The 23,285-nt window shown below is 46.0% G+C and overlaps 2 protein-coding genes across 2 annotated transcripts; both read right to left on the reverse strand.

Annotated features, from left to right (window-relative positions):
• Positions 1-6,524: 6,524 nt before the first annotated feature.
• On the reverse strand, positions 6,525-9,298 carry LOC100275421 (uncharacterized). The gene has a single exon (NM_001149496.2). It carries the CDS (start codon positions 9,292-9,294, stop codon positions 6,661-6,663), a length of 2,634 nt encoding a protein of 877 aa, NP_001142968.2. The 5' UTR covers positions 9,295-9,298; the 3' UTR covers positions 6,525-6,660.
• An 850-nt stretch (positions 9,299-10,148) lies between these two features.
• Positions 10,149-12,563, reverse strand: LOC100276931 (uncharacterized). The gene is made up of 3 exons (NM_001150624.2): positions 12,214-12,563; positions 10,622-10,729; positions 10,149-10,529 (listed from the first exon to the last, which is right to left on the reverse strand). Exons 1-3 carry the CDS (start codon positions 12,274-12,276, stop codon positions 10,308-10,310), a joined length of 393 nt encoding a protein of 130 aa, NP_001144096.2. The 5' UTR covers positions 12,277-12,563; the 3' UTR covers positions 10,149-10,307.
• Between the last annotated feature and the right edge of the window lie 10,722 nt (positions 12,564-23,285).

The raw sequence follows: 23,285 nt of genomic DNA on the forward strand, positions 1-23,285 counted from the left end.
AAGTTTAGTCACTAGAGTTTTGCTTCTTTGGTCAATGCATCTGAAGAGTTCGGATGAGTGTGTGCAGGTACCAATCAGTCGATATAGGATTCCAACAACCCAGATAAAGATCTCATAATCCTATAATCCCATCTAAGGGTTAGTTTGATAACTCCATTTTCCTAAGAATTCTCATTTTCCAGAAAAAATTGAACTAATTTATTTCGAGAAAATAAAAAACCTTGAGAAAATAGGATCCTAATGGATTTTAACGTACATGCACATAGCTCAATAAAACATATCAGATTTTTTTTAATGGATCTTGAATTTAACGATATAAATTTGGAAACACATTTAGGTCTTGTTCGGTTACCAGGGATAAAATCCCACCATAAATTTAATCCGGGTTTGGATTAGGTGAATCTATACCTCACACTCAATCCCATGGTGGAATTAAATCTATAATTTAATCTATGTATCTCTCAAAACTAGTTATTCTTTTGATCCATTAATTCTAATATAAACTTGTGCAATATCTTCATGTATTTATTCCATACCTAATGAGTTATGAATAGAATCCATGCCTTCTATAGTTTAAAAAATTCTCAAACCCTTGGGTTATAATCTATGATCAGTTTAACGGAATAAATTTTTTTGAGTAGACTTGGATCAGTTTGAGACATGTATTTAATTTCGATCCATGCTAATTGATGTAAACTCACGAAGCCTTAGTAAAATTCCACGGTTATGATAATTCTCTCCTGATATACTCGATTCACCATTCCTTTAAAATAAACTGGATGACGTGTAAAGCAGGCTTGCTTCGTTGTTACAGCCCAAAAGGCCTAACTGACGTGCATAAAAGCGGCCCTTTTTTGCCGGCATAAACAGACTTCGTTCTTTTCCCCCAGAAAATTCAGGTAGTCTCCTTCCTGCCGGTACTACCTTGTTGATTCGGTATCCATTCGCGTCGATCACATTTTCACTCCATTTCGGCATTTCATCAGTGCCGTACTGGCCTAGTGGCTAGACACGGGGGCAGCGTGGAGAAGCTGGTGTTGCTGCCGGGAAGAAGGCTCGCATGGTACTCGTGGGTTGCAGGCTTGCAGCTGGGCTGGAAAATAAGCTCAGAGCGGTACGGCTTGGCTCGAAGCTGCTCGTGAGTCTGGAACGATATAAGCCGAGCTTCTTCTTTGAGCTCGTTTTTTCAGCGAGTCGAGCCGACACGTTCCAGCTCCAGCTCGTGAGCCGTTCTTGCAAAATTAATCAATTTATATAATAATAAAAAATATTAGATAATTTTATAGATAATAGCTCATTTTTAGTCTTTGATGATAAATAAATTATAAATTATAATTTAAATTACTCATAATGTTAAATTATGATTCTATATTTCAAATTTATATAATGTTAATACACTAAATAATGCAACAATGAGTACCAAAATATGGCTCGCTAGTCGAGCCGAGCCTCTTTCACCAGCACGTGGAATGGACGAGCCAAGCCGAGATCGTTCAGGCACCGAGCCGAGCCGAGCTCAGTTCATTTCCAGCCCTAGTTCCAGCCTCACAAACATGTGTCCAGTTCGAGAGTCGATGTGCTGGTTCGTCGGGAAGACATTTCATTCGCGTCACTTAGATGGTGTATCATAAGTTAATTTCTTAAATTTAGTGGAATGACCTTATTTCTTATATTAGTACTAACTAACTAATTATGAGAAATAAGGTGATGATGGATCAACTCATTACATTCCACAGATCAAACAAAAAATTGAGAAGTGAGAGGATGATAGACTAACTCAATCCTCAAACTAAACATTCTAAAGATGTGTTTAGTTTGAGCAATCACTGAATCCGATAAGGCGGTATATTATAAGTGTATTTCTCAAATTTGGTAGGATGACTTCATTTCTCATATTAGTACTAACTAACAATAAAAATTAAGGTGGTAATGGATCAACTCATTTCATTCTGTAAATCAAATAAAAAAGTGAGAAATGAAAAAAAGATAGAGTAATTTATTTCTCAAACTAAACATCCTATTAGTTTGCGGCTAATTTTGATGCTGTATGGATTGCAGGATGCCCCCGTGCGGAAGGGTCAGAGGAGGATCAGAATAATTTAACTGAATAGCTGTTACTGGGTGATGGATGATTCGTGATTGGGATTTGGGTTGGGTTGGGTTGGGTCGGGTCGTTGTATTGTCTGATGCTGATCGAGCCAGTTTGGCTTCAGTGTAGATGCATTTTCTCTGACCAGTCTTTTGAGCTAGAGTATACTTTCTATTTGAATAGGCTATGTTAGTTTCTTGTCGAGACCAAGAGGGTTTGTATTCCAAACAAGCTCCACGAACTTAGGCTTTCTTTGAAATAAAGGGAAAGTGAAGTAATTTAGAAGGATTAAAATCATATAAGAAAGGTTTCTATGTGATCCTTTGAAACAAAGCATCGAGTTCCTACAAAATCCTTTAAAAATCTCTATGGGTTTTACCATTGTAGTGGGATTTTAGAGGATTTCTAACACGTGGTCCAACCTTTTGGAACTTCTTCTATGATTTTCAATGCCATGCAACTCTATCTCTACATTTTTCCTATCCCTATGTTTTACCAATCATTCGTTTCAAAGGAGGTCAGTGTTTGCCATGTGGTGGTATAATAGGTTAAAGCTTCACGCTTTGGATGCTGCAGGTGCGTTATTGTCTGATGGGTGCTTTGAACTTTGTACTGGAAATGCTCTTGTCACATCTGCAGTAGTACCATGTCCCGAATGAATGAACATGAGGTCAACGATGGTAAATCTGCTGTTTTAGTCTTTATACATATGCAGCAATAAACGAGTAATTCATCCATGTATCACTGAACATATAGTTCTTGCGATCAATGTTGACTTGCACGCGTATAATGCCAACAATTTTGTAAGATACTATCAAATTTCTTAGGAGGGTTAGAGAGAGAAGAAAGTTGTCACAAAGTCAACGTATGACATAGCTTGCAAATGGCTTATATAGTTACACGTTACCAGTATATTGAAGAATAATCTGTGGATTTTCTAAGTGGGTCGAATAGCTAGCAGATACCAGTGGATATCAAGACGTTTATTGCAATATCTCGAACCAATATTTCCGAGACTAAAGTTTCTGCTGTGCATGTACACAGTATTTTAAAATAAGGCATTATCATATTCAGCAACATCTTTTTTTTTCTGTTGGCGTGTTATGTGATGGTATTGTGTTAATATGTGGCACAAAAGATTGTTCTCAATTATTGACCAGTGCATTAATGTCAAACCCTGTTTATATTTCTCAAATTTGATTTAGAAAGTAAATGCACAATCTTTGTGTGATATGGCTAGATATCATTTCATGCATGCTGCACACAGTTTTTCCATTAATCACATAGTCCTATATAATCCCCTTTAAGCTTTGACTCTCTTTGACATAAGAAAATCACAAAGCTTCCTCTCTTTACCAAGAGTGGGAGGATCTGATCCTGAATTGTTTTTGAGGTTGAGCGACCTGAATCGAAGGTAAGGGAAGTGTCATTTTTTTTGGTTAGCCTGGCCTATTTCTTGCCCATGCAAATCTCAAATTTCAACTGATCAGTTGGATTGGATATGCACTTATTTTATTAACTTTACAACAGGGGCACACAAACTCGTTGAAGTTATGGATCTGAAGGCTACCCAAGAGTGGTCATCATGCGAAGCAGCAGAGTTCAAGGCACTTTTTGCCGAGCTAAGGAATGAAAAACCATGTGACAGGATGGAGGTGCTTGCAAAGAGGTTCCCTGCAAAGACTGTTCAGCAGCTGAGAGATAAATATGCTGAAGTCTTTGCGGACATGCTTTACAGCGAGATAGATGGTCAACCAAGCAGAGATGATGCAACTAGTGATTTGCATGATTGGTACAGACTTTTAGAAGGAGACGCCCATGACTCAGTTCTGGGACCACCAGTGGAAACATCTTTGTTCCAACCTTCTGAACAAGTGGTATTCAAGGCAGCTGGAGATCAGGAGGTAATTCAAAGGTCACACTGCGAACCATCACGGAAGGAAAGGCAAGCTTGGACTGCCGAGGAACACAGGTTCGTTCTTTCACACACACACACACACCCTCCTTCAATTTTGTTTTATTATGTTCTTGTTCCTTTATATTTTACTTTCCACAACTTATACAGTTATGTGTATCTCTGAATAAGACATGTGGGTAGTAAAGACTTATTTCATGATCTAAAATCCCCAGGCTCGCTTACACGCTTGCACCTAAGTTATGCTTGTACAACGGTCGTTCTCTTTCTTTTTATATATCTGTATGTTGTCAAATGTCAATCGAACATTCGAACAAGCATTTTCAACTAGAAATACGTACTGTGGATATTGTGAATCAGAATTCCACATGAGACTCAGATGGAATCCCTTGTGTTTATAGTCTATGGAATTATAATCTGTAGCGGTCACTTCACATTGTCTGACTAACACAGTAGTTGTCACTCACTCCATTACCTGGTAGAGTGCAGCTTATCAATCTACGTGCAAATGCATGCAGGCAGTTTCTACGTGGTGTACAGCATTTCGGGCGAGGCGAGTGGAAATGGATTTCCAAGTATTTTGTCCCGTCCAGGACACCAGCCCAGTTGGCAAGCCATGCTCAGAAGCATTTCGACAGAATAAAGAAGAACGAGCTGGATGATAGGAGGCAGAGGCACACCATCAATGATGTCAGGCTTGTTATCAATCATCACGATACGAATAATACCTCCTTCTCTCATACTGGACCAGGGAAAGGGAAAACTAATGCATCAGGAATCCCACTGCCAGTCCTAACAGAGAACTTAGCAGGACAGACAACACATTGCAACCATACAATCCAGAGCTTCTCCCAGTGGCAAGGCCCAGTCACCCCGTCACCAAGAGAGCAGTGGAATGGCCTGCTTGCTCAAAGCAGGACAGAGCACCGGACCTGGCCTTGCCACAAGAGACGTCCTGGCGCGACCACCGATCCTAGGAGCAAGAACAACAGAAGAACTGTCCCCGATTTCCTCACCGCTCAAGTCCCGCGAGAAGTTCTGCAGTTTGCGCAAGGAAGTGACAGCACCGCCAACTTGTCGTGTGAGATTGTGCCCATCAAAGGGCGCGATTTAGCCACATCCATACCGCCATTCTGAAGTTTTCAGCGGAAGACCTGTTGCCTGGTAGTGGTAGGGTATGCTTTGAATATGCTCTTCCAGTTCCAGGTGGGTTGGCTTTGGCTAGCAGTGTCAGGCTGAACTTTGATTGCCTGCCTGCCTTCATAATAAAGGAAGTCGTTTGTGGGTTCATCAGCACCTGGCCCATGGTGTAATATTATATTATGGGAAACCAGCTAATGTTTGCTTTTTATATGGTACAAATAATGTTATAAAACTATCTGCTTTTGTTTGTTTGAGATGTCTATTTGACTGTTAGGTCGTTGAATTCTTTTTTATTTAACCGATGGTCTGTTGTTCTTTCTTTTTGGGCTGCTAAGTATCTTATCGTTTTAATCTAGATTCATATGAATGGAGGGGGTTTAGTGGTTTAAATCCATAGCAAGTCAAATTCACTCCTAATACCTTTTAATCATCTTCAACCCCCATAGAATAGGAATAACCCAATAAGGACTAAGCTATGCGGCTTGTGTTGAATCGGGTGGTTGTGATTACCAGCTCTGAGACCTACTAACCTGTAGACTATGCTGCTGCAAGCTGGTATGGATGTTGCTCATTACCACCCCAGACTTGCTACTTTGCTAGGAGAAGAGTATGATTGGTATTCCCTCCATTCTTTTTAGGGTCCCTTCTTTTTATTTGTCGCGGTTTAGTTTAAAAATAGATTAGCATATGATAAATATTCAAAAACGGAGGTAGTACTGTTTGATAGTTTCAGGGAAGAGCCAACTGACCGGAATACAGCATGTGTAAGATTTCTGCTGTTGCGTATGAAAGTTTGCCTTGCAGTGTAAGTTTTTCCACGTCTTAAACAATCATGAGCTTCAGCACCCCTCCAGGTACAGCATTGTGGCCAGATGGTGCTCGAGTAAGTGTAAGTCCATTCAGTATTTTGTAAGATCTAATGTGTGAGAAGAATGCACTTCTTATGCAACCTTTATTGTCAACAATCCCTTTGAAAGGACCGAAATTAGAAGTGCAATTCTGTGTTATGCTAGTGTTCTTAGGGCCTGTTTGGTTCGTGGCTAACTGTGTCACATTTTGCCTTTTGTTAGTTGTTCGGATTGAAGAACTAACCTTAGGTAGAAAAGTTAGTTAAAGTGTGACAACTTAGTTATCAAACCAAACATGCCCTTAATTTTTATTTTTTCCCTGCCATATGGTTGATATTTCCTAAAGGCATTCATCTTTACCATGTAGTATGTGATGTTTTGGACAGCAGGATAGAACCACAAATAAGCCTCGAAACATCATTTAAAGTTGACTGGAGGGAATGTTCATGTTCTGCGGCGATGTCAACTGTCTCATTGCATATATTTTCTTTGGCACTTCTACATTTTCGGGCCAAACTTTCTCTCATTTATTGCAACAGTAGTATTCATGGTTTATTGCAAGAATTCGTACAATTTTCTCAAACAAAATGCAAAAGCTTATTTGCACGTGATGCTTTAGCCACTAGACAGTCCCAGGGCAGGAAGCCGGACTCGCTGTAGTAACACTACTTCTGGTAGATCTTCACGTCCGGATTGCGCATCGGCTTGAGCCACATGTCAGCCATCACCCTCGACGACATGCTCCACAGCACTTCATTCCCGGCCTTCCCGGACACCGCGGCTCGGTTCTTCCTGCCGGCGGCCTTGCCCAGCCCGTAGGCGACGAGCCAGTGCATCGCCGTAAGCCGCTGCTTCTCGCCGTCCCACATGTTGCGCCGGTCGGGCGACTTCAGCCGCAGGCCTCCGAGGTGCAGGTTCGCTACCTTGAACTTCGGCTCGTCGTCCCTGACGCCGCCGGCACGCACGGCCTGGATGATCACGACTGACGGTGCGCCCACGGCCTCGTACCGGCGCAGGGGATCCCTCAGCTGGACCACCACGAGCAGAGTGACCGCGTCCGCGCTGGCGCAGGCGCTCGCCCACTCCTCTGGTGGCGTGGCGGCGTCCAGAAGGTGCCCCGCCGCCTGTGCCGCATCTGGCGATACCTCGAACGGGGCCTGCTCGTCGCTCATGTCGGCCTGGACCTTGAGCGCTTCCACTGCCATCGACTCGATCTTCGGCAGCGAGAACGCCAGGATCTCGTCGGCAGTCACCGGCGCTTCCTGGGCGTTCCAGATGCCGGTGGCGATCCTTTCCTGGCGCCCGTAGTTCGTCGCCGCGGACATTGTCCGGAGCAACGAGACGGACTCGGCCGCGCTGGAGCTCGCGACGAGATCCTTGCTGCGTGCGCTGATGATCGCGGAGGCCATGCCCTCGAACGCGATCTGCTCGGCTGTCTTGCCAACGACGTCGTCCATGGAGATGAGCGCGCCCAGCTTCGCGCACAGTGCCTCAGACCCGCCCGCGCACAGGCGTTGGAACACCTCGGCGCCACCGCCGGGGGGCTTCTGGTCGCGGAGGATGAACGGCTTGGACAGTTGCATGGCGAGCTTGGGGAGCTCCTTCCGCTCCACCGGGATGTCGAATGGGTTCGTGGCAGCCAGGTAGCCGCCGTCCCGGGTCTGCACGACGGGGCCCAGACCCTTACCGAGGTCGGAGATGTAGCACGTGGCGTCGACGCCAGAGCCGGGCTTCGCTCCGGACTTGAGCGAGGACACCTGTGGAGACGAAGACTTGGCGTTCGCGCCTTTTTCCTCCCCTTGTTCCATCAGCATCAAGAACTCTCTAGTCACTTCCTCCTCATAGGTGTCGAGCACCGCGACCTCGTCGTCCTGCCGCTCCGGCGACTTGGCGCCAGCCTCCAGCACATCACTGTGCATCATATTCTCGAGGGCCTTGATCTGATTGGTGATCGCCTCGAGTTCGTTGAGGCGCCACGTGTGCGCACTGTCGAGCACCACCTCCTTGACCACCTCGTCCCCGGTAGCCGCTGAAGCATCCTCCTCCTCACCCTCCTCCCCGTCCCCGGTTTCTTTCTTGTCCTCAGCCTCTTCTTTCGGTTCATCTTTCTCTTCTTGCACCTCCACGCCCTTGTCGACGATGTCGAAGTCGAACTCCGGGAACTCCGAGTCATCGGCTTTCGCGTCCTCGGGCACGCGCTCCGGCTCTTTCTGTGGCTCCTGCTTGACCTCGGCCACCACCGGGCTAGGCTCATCGAGCTTGAAATCGTCGATTCCTAGCAAGTCCACCGATGGCGCTCCCATGGATGGTATCAGCGCCGGCTCCGAGCGCATCACCTTGGGGCTCGGGATGCTGAACGACGACTTGCTATGTTTCCGTGCAAACAAGGAGGAGGACGAAGAGGAGCTAGTTTTGCCTGAAGCTGCAACGGGCGGTTGGCTGTACAGCCCGACGCCTCCGTCATCCATGATCTGGAACGCCAGCTTGACGACGAGCTCGCCGCCCTTGGCCTTACCGGCTAGTGGGAACGCCATGTGCCACTGCCTGACACGCTCCCCTTGCTGGCTCTTTTCCGAGGACTCCTTCACGAGAAGGCTCAAGTCCACGGCATTCCGGCCCAAGTCGAGCTCCGGCGCCTCCACGGCGACCGCAGACACGAGGAACGGCCGGGGCTCGAACTTGAGTGGCTTACCCGTGGCGCCGCCCCCGCTGCAGTAGAGGTTGCACCGGACGAAGAGCGTCTCCTCGAAGTCGGCCGCACCCTGCTGCACGCGCGACGGCATGGTCTGCACGCCGCCGTCGCGCGTCTCCTTCTTGCGAACGGCCACCGCGAGGCGCAGCCCATTCATGGACGTGGGAAGGCCCTGCGCGGCCACCACCTCCACGGAGAAGAGGCAGCCCATCCGATGCATGCCGATGCGCGACAACGCGCGCATCGGCTTCCATCCCCGAATGCCCTTTTTCTCCCCGACCACGGTCGGCGACGTTGTCACCGCAGCGAAGCTCTGGCTCTTGGACGGCAGCGCCACGCCCGCGTCGTCGTCTTCGTCGTCGTCGTCGTTCAAGTTATTGTCCAGCTTAGGCCTCGACCGGAACGGCGACATGGACATGCGGCGGGAGAGCGGGCGCGCCGCGGTGCGGACAGCGACAGCGTCAGCGCCGCCTGCATTTTCGTCGACGGCAGAGCGACGGAGCGCGAGCGAGGTGGTGCGGCGCTTGGTGTGCGTCTGGTAGAGCGTGTGGCTGAGTGCGTCGAGCTCACTGAGGATTTGATCATTGGACTTCCCGTCCTCGGCCATGGCGATGCACCAGCGCTCGACCTCACCGACCGCTGGTAGCTTGCTAAGTTCGTCAAGCCAGGAAGCAAGTAAAGCCTGTCGAGTGGATAAGTGAGGGATGGGAGGAGTGGAGACGGTGAAGTGTATGGCGGGATGAGAGGGAGGACGTTGACGGCGCCGTGGTTGGTGACAGTTTTGGAGTGATTCGGAAGGAGCGGATGGAGGAGAAGAGGCGGGCAAACTTGCGGTGTTCATGTGACCGTTGGTTTAGCGCTAAATTGGTCCCGATATATGCTGGATCTGGATGGATAGTTCGAGTCCTTGTGCTGTGAAGACACGTCGGGCACAAACGAGAAATTTGCTGTTTTGCCACTCTCAAATTTGGCTGCCTGTTATTATGCCATCCCGTGTCTATGACTGGTGGGACCGTCTGTGTCTATGATTTGTGGGTCCGATGGCATACTGGCGAAGCCCACAACTGATAATGGCAAAATTGCCAATGGCTCGGCACAAACAGGTTTTACTACAAGATAATGTGTGGATGATATGTGGCATTCCACGTGGCACGCTGGATTAACTGACGTGATCGCTAATCTAGTTGTGAGAAACTCGTCAGCAGGACCTGACAAATCGTGCCATCCACAGATAATTCAACAGATTTTAGAAATGGAAATGGGATTACCCTTTTTCATCCAGGGTACTCAATGCATTGGCAGCTTTGAAACAGAACAGAACAGAATAACGGCCTCAAAAAAGAAGTGAAAAGTTTTACTTTGGGGGCAGCTTAAGGTCTCATAAATCATACTCCCTTCATTCTTTTTTATTTGTCGCGTTTTAGTTAAAAATAAACTAGCGGGCGACAGTGATAGTAGTTTAGCTCTATCATCACACTCATTACTAATCCGAATGAAGGACATGGGTTTTTATTGTTTATTACGCCACAAACTTTTTGGCATGGAAACACTAGTTTGAATGAACATAGATAAGGTCGGTACAGACCCACAAAACGAAACTATTAACAGCCCATATACCAGCTATTGCTTGGAATTCTCCTGCTCTTCCTGGCTGCCTTCGCTGCTCGTCCCAACAAACCCCCGCCTCTCATTGGCAGACGCTGTTATGACCGGCATCCAGATATCAGATGTGCTGCTCAGAAGAGACTTCACCTCTGGATCTGAGGCCATGGCAGATGATATCATCTTGTCGACGTTATCAAGCCGCGATGACAGCTTGTCCAACTCTGCAGCTATTTCTAGCTAAAGAAGGCCAAACGGGAGCCGATGAGACAATTCAAATGGTGCATGGTGAAGAGAACAATTATACATGATATAAGAGCATCTGCATTTACCTCGCTGAGATGATTAGCGGGCTGCTCTGGTACCTTAGTGACTTCTAATCCTAATGCTTCAATCTTAGCGCGCAGCTCTACTTCTTCCTGATTGCTCATTGACTCCACCTACATTTGTATAAATCAAATACCCATTGTTCAATAATCAGCCTACAGATACAAGTGCTGCTGTCTTTCTGCTACCATATGTCAGAAATATAAAACAGAAAAGAAAAGTTTCCAACTGAACAGACCAGGATTAAGTTTGAAAGACAACGAATGGAAAAAAAATTATGACATGACAGCGGTAGAAAAATAGCACAGCATAGCAACCAATCACTGCTATACCAGAGTAATGCTCTTTACGTATTATATGCAAAAGAACGCAAGCACAATACAGAACCAACAAAACCACCCATTATCGTAGAATAAAGATTATGCTAATATGTTGGGCCTGTTTAGATGATGCAGTTTTTGAAAACCTTAGAATCACAAAACTGTGGTTTATAAGGGCAAAGAGGCACAAAACTGTAGTTTAGGGAAAAAAGAGGTCATGAGTGGAGTTTCTAAAACTCCAAAAAGGCTACAGTTTTGACAAAATCATGGTTTCAGAGAAACATTGATTTGTTGCATCCAAACACCTAGTAGCTTTTGAAAACCAAAGTATTCTGTAAAACCATAGCATTATTTCTCCAATACCTCAAAAACACTTTGTATCCAAACAGGGCCTTAATGGGTCCAGGTCACTTGGTCAGCATTTCTCACAAGTTTCAACAGACACTTTAGATAGCAAAGGGTTCAATTCTCTGTCTTGTGCATGGTGCCAGTATGGGTGGGACTTTCCTAAGACCAGCTTCCAATACAAAATAGTTCTCTCTAAGGTGCGAATGGACAGTAAGCAAAGGGTTTCTGCTGGCTCCAACAATGTTTGCATGTCCCTAGTTGTTTTCAGCCAGACTGGCTTCAGACATAAACTGACAAGATCAACTCAGCTGGCTCTACCTGACCATTGGGTGAAGCAAGGGTAACAGCACGAGTATGATTCTGATTAATATCTATTTTGTCATGTCACGAGTCACAGGCACAAACAAAATTATGCCTGTCCCTGTTTTGTCTTGTCACAACACAAGCAACATGGACAGATTTGAAAGGATGGTAGGAAAAGATGATTGTTTAAGAACTACAAGGAGTTGTAAAAACACAAGGAATTACACGCAGAGAAGTCCAGCAGTAACCGGATGGGCATGCATTAACAGATTCATGCTGGCATGCCCCTTGAGCTAATGCATTAGAGGTGCTACCTACCACCACGTCTAATTAGTTTACAGTATTTACAAGGGACTGAGATGACCATATGAGATGCATCCATTCCATTATTCGAGGCTAATTTGGATGCAGAAGTTACTGATTAATGATGACACCGCCAGTAGTTTGATCTTTTATGCTCTAATCGAGATCCAGGAAACAAAAACTGTGGGACGACGAAACGCAGCAACGCTCCGAGTCGGAGAAATTAGTGCGGCCGCACCCGCCCGGCAATTCTCCCCAAATCGGCGGCCATGGAAGAACCGAATCGATTGGAAGATCGGGACCGCAGAGGCACAGCTGCGTACCTGCTGGAGAAGATCGCTGAGGAGCTGGAACAGCGGCACGTCCGGCTTGGACCCCTCCGCCATCGAGTTTCGCCTGTGTCTGTGCTCGAAACCTTGGATTTGTCTGAGGAATTCGCGCTCTGCTGTTGCCCTTCCGTTTCTCCCCCGATCCGACCGCTGGTGTTGCTGTGCGGCGGTTGGGAATTTGCCGGGGGACTGGATCGGCAGGGAGTTGTGGCACCCGTGATCGTGATTCGTTCGTGAAGACGGAGAAAGGTGCGTGAGCGGATTAGGCCCGAGTTCTCGTTGGGCTTCCCATGGCTGAGAGCCCTTTCCGAGACGGACAGTTCGAGGCCCATGATGTTTTTAGTGAGTTGGTCTGGTCGCGCGAATGAAGGACAGTGCATGGCTAGAGATGGCAATGGGTAAAAACCCGCTGGGTATTACGTGCCCAAACCCATACCCGCGAAGAAAAAATACGCCCGCTAAAAAACCCATACCCATGACGGGTATGAAATTTTGCCCAAACCCATACCCATGCGGGTTTCGGGTACCCAACGGGTTTCTCATACCCACTAACATCAACATAAAAAATAATTCATCATGTAAATGACAATCAATACATTAATAAGCTAGCATAAAAGGAACAAGTGATAACTAATTTTAGCCTAAAATTTATTACATGAAGTTTATTTCAATTAGAACATATTTAATTAATAATATTATGAGACATATTTATAAGGAATGTTGATTTTAAGGCGGGTTTTAAAAATCCATGGGTTTGCAGGTATGGGTAGTGGAAGAACGAACCCGTACCCACGTACCCGTTGGGTTTCCATTTGAACCCATTAACAAACTCATGGGTAGAGAAATTGACCCAAACCCATACCCTAATAGAGCAAAAACCCACCGGGTTTCGGGTAGCGGGTACCCATTGCCATCTCTATGCATGACCCAGGTTTATAGGTTATCTGACGAGAGTTCGAGACTGACACGATGCATCCCGCATAGCCTGCCGCGTGGCGCACGTACTAACTGCGGCCCATGCAGCCCTACCCCTCTCTAAATCCAAGGGTACGTTTGGTTCCGGGATATCGAGGACAGGGACGTCCTCTGGCGTCCTCTCTCGTCCCTCCAATTTTAAGAGATAACTGGAGACAACTAGGGACAATATTAAAATAGTCATGTCTCAATTCTTGATCCTGAACCAAACAACCTTATTCGAGGGATCGTCTCATCCTGTCCCGTGTTGTCATTACAACCAAACGCACTCAAGAGTATCTAGGGTAGTGTTTGGTTGAGGAGCCAACTAGAACGGAGTCGTTCCATCCCTGATTTTAGGAACGAAGCCGCTCTGTTCTGTGTTTGGTAAGCTGGAATGGAGCGGCTCTGTTTTTTGTTTGGTTGCAGAGTGAACTGGAGCAAAGCGGCTCCATCCTTTGTTTGGTTGAAGAGTCACTGAAGTTCATCACAACATGCAGGCTCCATCCGTGACTGTGCGAGCGGGCTGGGAACAGAGCGGCTCTATCCGGTTGATTTTTTAGAGTAGAATGGTTCCGGATCTGAGGAGAATATTCCCTAATTGGAGCCACTCCGTTCTAGTTACTTTGTAACCAAACAACAACAAAACTGGGACAGAACAGCTCCGTTCTACTTGGCTCTTCAACCAAACACTACCTTAGTTTTTTACTTAATTTAAACATTCCTTTAGATCTTGTTCATTTGTGCAGGATTGCACCTAAAACCATTTCAGATGATCAAAGTTTATATAAAGTAAAGAAAGCAATTCGACTGAGAATCATTCCAACCAATCAATCTAGCCTCAATTGGCTACAATCCCCTTCTTACCGCACGTAGTTCATGGGTGTGGTGTTCCTCCACTTGGTGTCTTTACAGGTGATTCAGGTGCTCCGGCTATGTAGGTGAGCTTTTTTCCCATCAATTCTCTCCTCTCCCATAGATGTTGACCTCCTTTACCCCCACTTCTAATATTCATCCCATATATCTTAACCTTTCATTGTTTGCTTGTGCCTTGTAGGTATCAATCTTCGTCTCATGGCGATGTCACCTAACTATTGAAGAACATGAGTCACCGACGAGGCGCTAGATAGTTGATCGAGGTCATGGACACTGATTCGGGCGCAGAGTACTATCTCTAGGGCCATAAAAAGGATGAGGACGATCAGGCCATGTTCGATGTTAGTAATGCTATCAACATTGATGACCATGATGCACTACTTGGTGGTGGGATTGCCATAGGTTCTACGAGCCCAACATCCATAACAAAGCATTGTTGTCTGTAGTAGCTCGACCTTGAGGAAGCATCCTCCTAGATCCAAAGTCTAGAATTGCTTTGATGAACTCACATCATTTATGGTAAGAGGGTAACAGTGACGAGTTCAGAAATGGACCAAAAGGGGGGCTAATTTTCTAGTGACTAGTGGTGAAGGTAGCATAAGCTGGTAGAGCCTTATTTTTCTCTATTCTTCATCCTTCTCCCTTCTCCTCTATCATGCTCCTATTTCTCTAATGATATGGGAGCTCATTTTTATATCTTCTTCTTCCTCCTCGTTTCTCCTCTATACTCCACCTCTATATCCAATGGAGCCTATGGACGTAGGGGGGTTTGAGAGCACCTAGAGGGGGGTGAATAGGTGATCCGGTAAAACTTGAAACTTAAGCCACAAAAACTTGGTTAAGTGTTAGCACAATAATTGCCAAGTGGCTAGAGAGGAGTCAAAACACAATAACCACAAGAGATCAATCACAGAGATGGCACGGTGGTTATCCCGTGGTTCGGCCAAGACCAACGCTTGCCTACTCCACGTTGTGGCGTCCCAACGGACGAGGGTTGCAATCAACCCCTCTCAAGCGGTCCAAAGACCCACTTGAATACCACGGTGTTTTGCTTGCTTTTCTTAATCCCGTTTGCGAGGAATCTCCACAACTTGGAGCCTCTCGCCCTTACACTTGAAGTTCACAAAGAAGCACGGAGCAAGGGTGGGATTAGCAACACACACAAGACACAAAAATCACAGCAATACCACGCACACAAGTCGCAACGAGAGCTCACAACACAACTCAATGAGTTCACCACTCAACTAGAGCTCTAATTGCTATTGCAAAGAATCAAAGGCGCGGAATCGAGGTCTTAGTGCTTAGGAATGTTGTAGGAATGCTTGGTGTTCTCCTCCATGCGCCTAGGGGTCCCTTTTATAGCCCCAAGGCAGCTAGGAGCCGTTGAGAGCAATCTAGGAAGGCTGATCTTGCCTTCTGTCGACTGGCGCACCGGACAGTCCGGTGCACACCGGACACTGTCCGGTGCCCGATTTCCTTCCAAAAATGGCGCAGTCGACCGTTGGCAGCCTGAGAGCCGTTGGCGCACCGGACATGTCCGGTGCCCACCGGACAGTCCGGTGCCCCCTTCTAGCCGTTGGCTCGGCCACGTGTTCCGCGCAGATCGCGCGGCCGACCGTTGGCCCTGCCGACCGTTGGCTCACCGGACAGTCCGGTGCACACCGGACAGTCCGGTGAATTATAGCCGTACGTCGCCGATGAATTCCCGAGAGCGACGAGTTCGCCTGTGAACGGCCCACCGGACAGTCCGGTGCACCACCGGACAGTCCGGTGAATTATAGCCGTACACCGCCGTCGAAGTCCCGAGAACAGCCTGTTCGCCAGAGCCAACCTGGCGCACCGGACACTGTCCGGTGCACCACCGGACAGTCTGGTGCTCCAGACTGAGCAGACTCTTGGCTGCTCGAGCCAAGGCATTTTCAATTGGATTTTTCCTGTTTCCAACACTTAGACACAATACATTAGTCCATAAAACAATGTACTAAGTCTGAGAAACATACCTTTATCCTTGATTTGTACTTTGTCCACCTTTTTACACTAGGGCACTTGTGTTGGACACTAAATCACCAAAATACTTAGAAATGGCCCAAGGGCACATTTTCCTTTCAATCTCCCCCTTTTTGGTGATTTATGCCAACACAACATAAAGCAAGTAGAACAAGTACAAAATCAATTCAAATAAGAACTCAAAATTGTTTTGATTCAATTTTGACATATATGGATCATCATTTGCCACCACTTGATTTGTTTTTGCAAATCAAACCCAAATTTCTAACTCTAAGTCAAACATACTTGTTAAAACATAAAGAGAGTCATTACAAGAGAAATTGATTCAAGATTTCAAAAACTCCCCCCTTTTTCCCATAATCAACATTTCTCCCCACAAGAAGCCAACTTTTGACAAGAGAGACAATAAAAGAGTTTTGACAAACCAAAAGCTCTATTTTACTATTTTCAAAATTTCTCAAGTGGTAGCTGATCCATTTATCGCTTTGGCCTTTATTTTCTCCCCCTTTGGCATCAAACACCAAAACGGGATTAATCTTGGCCCTTTAACCCCATTGCCTCACCAAAATCTTCAAATAAGAGTACAAAGGCAATAAGAGGACATGAGATGAACTTGGAGTAAGTTACCCTCTCATCGGAGTGCAGTGGAAGTCTTTCATGGTCCAAGTCCACCTTTTCCCTTTCAAACCTCCTTTGAGACTAAATTCAAGCAAACTCAAGCAAACGGTTAGTCTCAAAAGGTCAAGTTGTAGCACAACTCCCCCTAAATATGTGCATCACTTGCACAAGGACTTGTGAGGTCCGGAGAGTGATTGTACAACTTGAGCACCATAGTAAGCAACAAAATGCATAAGGAACATGATCAAAGGCATAAACACATGTATGTTATAAATCAATCCAAGTTCCGCGAATCTAGAACATTTAGCTCACTACGCAGCCTGCAAAAGGTCTTTTCATCTAAAGGCTTAGTGAAGATATTGGCTAGCTGGTTCTCGGTGCTAACATGAAACACTTCGATATCTTCCTTTTGTTGGTGGTCTCTCAAAAAGTGATGCCGGATGTCAATGTGCTTTGTGCGGCTGTGCTCAACAGGATTTTCCGCTATTCGGATAGCACTCTCATTGTCACATAGGAGTGGGACTTTGCTCAGATTGTAGCCAAAGTCCCGGAGGGTTTGGCTCATCCAAAGTAGTTGCGCGCAACACTGTCTTGCGGCAACGTACTCGGCCTCAGCGGTGGATAGGGCAACGGAGATTTGTTTCTTAGAGTTCCACGACACCAGGGACCTTCCTAAGAATTGGCACGTCCCCGATGTACTCTTCCTATCGACCTTACATCCAGCATAGTCGGAATCTGAATATCCAATCAAGTCAAAGTTAGACCCCTTTGGATACCAGATCCCGAAGCAAGGCATAGCGACTAAATATCTAAGAATTCGCTTCACAGCCACTAAGTGACACTCCTTAGGATCGGATTGAAATCTAGCACACATGCATACGCTAAGCATAATATCCGGTCTACTAGCACATAAATAAAGCAAAGAACCTATCATGGACCGGTATGCTTTTTGATCAACGGACTTACCACCTTTGTTGAGGTCGGTGTGTCCGTCGGTTCCCATCGGCGTCTTTGCGGGCTTGGCGTCCTTCATCCCAAACCGCTTTAGCAAATCTTGCGTGTACTTCGTTTGGGAGATGAAGGTGTCGTCCTTGAGTTGCTTCACTTGGAACCCAAGGAAGTAGTTCAACTCGCCCATCATCGACATCTCAAATTTCTGCGTCATCACCCTGCTAAACTCTTCACAAGACTTTTGGTTAGTAGAACCAAATATTATGTCATCGACATAAATTTGGCACACAAAAAGATCACCATCGCAAGTCTTAGTAAAAAGAGTTGGATCGGCTTTCCCAACCTTGAAAGCATTAGCAATTAAAAAGTCTCTAAGGCATTCATACCATGCTCTTGGGGCTTGCTTAAGTCCATAGAGCGCCTTAGAGAGCTTACACACGTGATCGGGGTACCGTTCATCCTCGAAGCCAGGGGGTTGCTCCACGTACACCTCCTCTTTGATCGGCCCGTTGAGGAAAGCGCTCTTCACATCCATTTGGTACAACCTGAAAGAATGGTGAGCGGCATATGCTAGCAAAATACGAATTGATTCTAGCCTAGCCACAGGAGCGAATGTCTCCTTAAAGTCCAAACCTGCGACTTGGGCATAACCTTTTGCCACAAGTCGAGCCTTGTTCCTTGTCACCACCCCGTGCTTGTCCTGTTTGTTGCGAAACACCCATTTGGTTCCCACAACATTTTGCTTGGGACGAGGCACCAGTGTCCAAACTTCATTGCGCTTGAAGTTGTTGAGTTCCTCCTGCATGGCCAACACCCAGTCCGGATCTAGCAAGGCCTCTTCTACCCTGAAAGGCTCAATAGAAGAGACAAAGGAGTAATGCTCACAAAAATTAACTAATCTCGAACGAGTAGTTACTCCCTTGCTAATATCACCCAATATTTGGTCGACGGGATGATCCCTTTGAATCGTCGCTCGAGCTTGGGTTGGAGGTGCCTGAGGTGCTTCTTCCTCTTCAACTTGATCATCCTGTGCTCCCCCTTGATCATGCGCCTCCACTTGAGGTACCTGTTCGTCATCTTGGGTTGGGGGATGCACCATAGTTGAGGAAGACAGTTGATCTTGCTCCAATTGTTCCTGAGGCCGCACATCTCCAATCGCCATGGTGCGTATCGCGGCCGTTGGAACATCTTCTTCATCTACATCATCAAGATCAACAACTTGCTCTCTTGGAGAGCCATTAGTCTCATCAAATACAACGTCGCTAGAGACTTCAACCAAACCCGATGATTTGTTGAAGACCCTATACGCCTTTGTATTTGAATCATAACCTAATAAAAACCCTTCTACAGCTTTGGGAGCAAATTTAGAAGTTCTACCTTTCTTCACAAGAATATAACACTTGCTCCCAAATACACGAAAATAAGACACATTGGGTTTGTTACCAGTTAGCAGCTCATATGAAGTCTTTTTGAGGAGGCGGTGAAGGTAGACCCTGTTGATGGCGTGGCAAGCCGTGTTCACGGCTTCCGACCAAAAACGCTCGGGGGTCTTGAACTCTCCAAGCATAGTCCTCGCCATATCAATGAGCATCCTGTTCTTCCTCTCTACCACACCATTTTGTTGAGGTGTGTAGGGAGCGGAGAACTCGTGCTTGATCCCCTCCTCCTCAAGGAACTCCTCCACTTGAAGATTCTTGAATTCGGACCCGTTGTCGCTTCTTATCTTCTTCACCTTGAGCTCAAACTCATTTTGAGCTCTCCTTAGAAAGCGCTTGAGGGTCCCTTGAGTTTCAGACTTATCCTGCAAAAAGAACACCCAAGTGAAGCGGGAAAAGGCATCAACAATAACTAGACCATACTTACTTCCTCCTATGCTCAGATAGGCGACGGGTCCGAAGAGGTCCATATGCAGCAGCTCCAGAGGTCTTGATGTGGTCATCACATTCTTGCTGTGATGTGCTCCTCCCACTTGTTTACCTGCTTGACAAGCTGCACAAGGTCTATCTTTTTCGAATTGCACGTTAGTCAAACCTATCACGTGTTCTCCCTTTAAAAGCTTGTGAAGGTTCTTCATCCCCACATGTGCTAAGCGGCGATGCCACAGCCAGCCCATGCTAGTCTTAGCAATTAAGCATGCATCTAGACCGGCCTCCTCTTTTGCAAAATCAACTAAATAAAGTTTGCCGTCTAGTACACCCTTAAAAGCTAGTGAACCATCACATCTTCTAAAGACAGACACATCTACATTTGTAAATAGACAATTATATCCCATATTACATAATTGACTGACAGATAGTAAATTATATCCAAGAGACTCAACTAAAAACACATTAGAGATAGAGTGCTCATTTGATATTGCAATTTTGCCTAAACCTTTCATCTTGCCTTGGTTCCCATCACCGAATATGATTAAATCTTGGGAATCCTTATTCTTGACGTAGAAGGTGAACATCTTCTTTTCCCCCGTCATATGGTTCGTGCATCCGCTGTCGATAATCCAGCTTGAACCCCCGGATGCATAAACCTGCAAGGCAAATTTAGGCTTGGGTCTTAGGTACCCAACTCTTGTTGGGTCCTACAAGGTTAGTCAAAATTGTCTTAGGGACCCAAATGCAAGTTTTATCACCCTTACATTTTGCCCCTAATTTCCTAGCAACTATCTTCCTATCCTTTCTACAAATAGCAAAGGAAGCATTTAAAGCATGATAAATTGTAGAGGGTCCATTCATAACTTTCCTAGGAACATGAACAATATTCTTTCTAGGCACATGTGAATATTTTTTCTAGGCATATCTCTACAATGCATATAGGAAGAACTGGAAGCAAACATAGAATAAGAATCATAGGCATGTGAATCAAAAGCATTACAACTCCTATGAGATTGTCTTCTATCATTGTACATAAAAGCATGGTTCTTTTTAGTACTACTTGCCATAGGGGCCTTCCCTTTCTCCTTGGCGGAGATGGGAGCCTTATGGCTTGTTAAGTTCTTGGCTTCCCTCTTGAAGCCAAGCCCATCCTTAATTGAGGGGTGTCTACCAATCGTGTAGGCATCCCTAGCAAATTTTAGTTTATCAAAATCACTTTTGCTAGCCTTAAGTTGGGCATTAAGACTAGCCATTTCATCATTTAACTTTGCAATAGAAGCTATGTGTTCACTACAAGCATCAATATCAAAATCTTTACATCTATTGCAAATAACAACATTTTCTACACAAGTTGTTGATTTACTAGCTATTTCTAACTTAGCATTCAAATCATCATTAATGCTCCTTAAGCTAGAAATCGTCTCATGGCAGGAAGATAATTCACAAGAAAGCATTTCATTTCTCTTAACTTCTAAGGCATGAGATTTTTGTGCTTCTACAAATTTGTCATGTTCTTCATACAACAAGTCCTCTTGTTTTTCTAAAAGCCTATTCTTATCATTCAAGGCATCAATCAATTCATTAATTTTATCTACCTTGGTTCTATCTAGGCCCTTAAATAAACATGAATAATCTATTTCATCCTCATCACTAGATTCGTCCTCACTTGAAGAAGCATAAGTAGAGTTTCGAGTACATACCTTCTTCTCCCTTGCCATAAGGCATGTGTGACGCTCGTTGGGGAAGAGGGATGACTTGTTGAAGGCGGTGGCGGTGAGTCCTTCATTGTCGGAGTCGGACGAGGAGCAATCCGAATCCCACTCCTTGCCAAGATGTGCCTCGCCCTTTGCCTTCTTATAGTTCTTCTTCTTCTCCCTCTTGTTCCCTTGATCCTGATCACTATCATTGTCGGGACAGTTAGCAATAAAATGACCAAGCTTACCACATTTGAAGCATGAGCGCTTCCCCTTTGTCTTGGTCTTGCTTGGCTGCCCCTTGCGACCCTTTAGCGCTGTCTTGAATCTTTTGATGATGAGGGCCATCTCTTCATCATTAAGTCCGGCCGCCTCAATTTGTGCTACCTTGCTAGGTAACGCCTCCTTGCTCCTTGTTGCCTTGAGAGCAACGGGTTGAGGCTCATTGATTGGACCGTTCAGAGCGTCGTCCACGTACCTCGCCTCTTTGATCATCATTCGCCCGCTTACGAATTTTCCAAGGACTTCTTCGGGCGACATTTTGGTGTACCTGGGATTCTCACGAATATTATTCACCAAATGAGGATCAAGAATGGTAAAGGACCTTAGCATCAGTCGGACGACGTCGTGGTCCGTCCATCGCGTGCTTCCGTAGCTCCTTATTTTGTTGATAAGGGTCTTGAGCCGGTTGTATGTTTGGGTTGGCTCCTCGCCCCTTATCATCGCGAATCGTCCAAGCTCTCCCTCCACCAACTCCATCTTGGTGAGCAAGGTGACATCGTTCCCCTCATGAGAAATCCTGAGGGTGTCCCAGATCTGCTTGGCGTTATCCAAGCCGCTCACTTTGTGATATTCATCCCTGCACAATGAAGCTAGAAGAACAGTAGTAGCTTGTGCATTCTTATGAATTTGCTCATTAATGAACATGGGACTATCCGTACTATCAAAGTGCATTCCACTCTCAACAATCTCCCATATGCTTGGATGGAGAGAGAATAGGTGACTACGCATTTTGTGGCTCCAAAATCCGTAGTCCTCCCCATCAAAGTGTGGAGGCTTGCCGAGAGGAATGGAGAGCAAATGTGAATTTGAACTTTGAGGAATACGCGAATAATCGAAAGAAAAGTTCGAGTTAACCGTCTTTCATTTGTCGTAGTCGTTGTCGTCGTTGTCCTTGTGGGAAGAAGTGGACTCATCACTGTCGTCGTAGTAGACGATCTCCTTAATGCGCCTTGTCTTCTTCTTCTTCCCATCTTTTCGTCTATGACCCGAGCCCGAGTCGGTAGGCTTGTCATCCTTTGGCTCGTTGACGAAAGACTCCTTCTCTTTATCGTTGATCACGATACCCTTCCCCTTAGGATCCATCTCTTCGGGCGGTTAGTCCCTTTGTGAAGAGAACGGCTCCGATACCAATTGAGAGCACCTAGAGGGGGGTGAATAGGTGATCCTGTAAAACTTGAAACTTAAGCCACAAAAACTTGGTTAAGTGTTAGCACAATAATTGCCAAGTGGCTAGAGAGGAGTCAAAACACAATAACCACAAGAGATCAATCACAGAGATGGCACAGTGGTTATCCCGTGGTTCGGCCAAGACCAACGCTTGCCTACTCCACGTTGTGGCGTCCCAACGGACGAGGGTTGCAATCAACCCCTCTCAAGCGGTCCAAAGACCCACTTGAATACCACGGTGTTTTGCTTGCTTTTCTTAATCCCGTTTGCGAGGAATCTCCACAACTTGGAGCCTCTCGCCCTTACACTTGAAGTTCACAAAGAAGCACAGAGCAAGGGTGGGATTAGCAACACACACAAGACACAAAAATCACAGCAATACCACACACACAAGTCGCAACGAGAGCTCACAACACAACTCAATGAGTTCACCACTCAACTAGAGCTCTAATTGCTATTGCAAAGAATCAAAGGCGCGAAATCGAGGTCTTGGTGCTTAGGAATGTTGTAGGAATGCTTGGTGTTCTCCTCCATGCGCCTAGGGGTCCCTTTTATAGCCCCAAGGCAGCTAGGAGCCGTTGAGAGCAATCTAGGAAGGCTGATCTTGCCTTCTGTCGACTGGCGCACCGGACAGTCCGATGCACACCGG

This window comes from Zea mays, chromosome 7, assembly GCF_902167145.1.
Source record: "Zea mays cultivar B73 chromosome 7, Zm-B73-REFERENCE-NAM-5.0, whole genome shotgun sequence".
In the NCBI taxonomy this organism is placed as follows: domain Eukaryota; kingdom Viridiplantae; phylum Streptophyta; class Magnoliopsida; order Poales; family Poaceae; genus Zea; species Zea mays.

What these genes read in the sequence shown, in the direction of transcription:
- LOC100275421 (NM_001149496.2), bottom strand. Translation starts at nt 9,294, where the DNA reads ATGGCCGAGGACGGGAAGTCCAATGATCAAATCCTCAGTGAGCTCGAC.
- LOC100276931 (NM_001150624.2), bottom strand. Translation starts at nt 12,276, where the DNA reads ATGGCGGAGGGGTCCAAGCCGGACGTGCCGCTGTTCCAGCTCCTCAGC. An exon ending in TCAGCGATCTTCTCCAGCAG is followed by an intron (nt 10,730 to 12,213) that starts GTACGCAGCTGT and finishes ATACAAATGTAG; the next exon opens with GTGGAGTCAATGAGCAATCA. An exon ending in CCGCTAATCATCTCAGCGAG is followed by an intron (nt 10,530 to 10,621) that starts GTAAATGCAGAT and finishes GGCCTTCTTTAG; the next exon opens with CTAGAAATAGCTGCAGAGTT.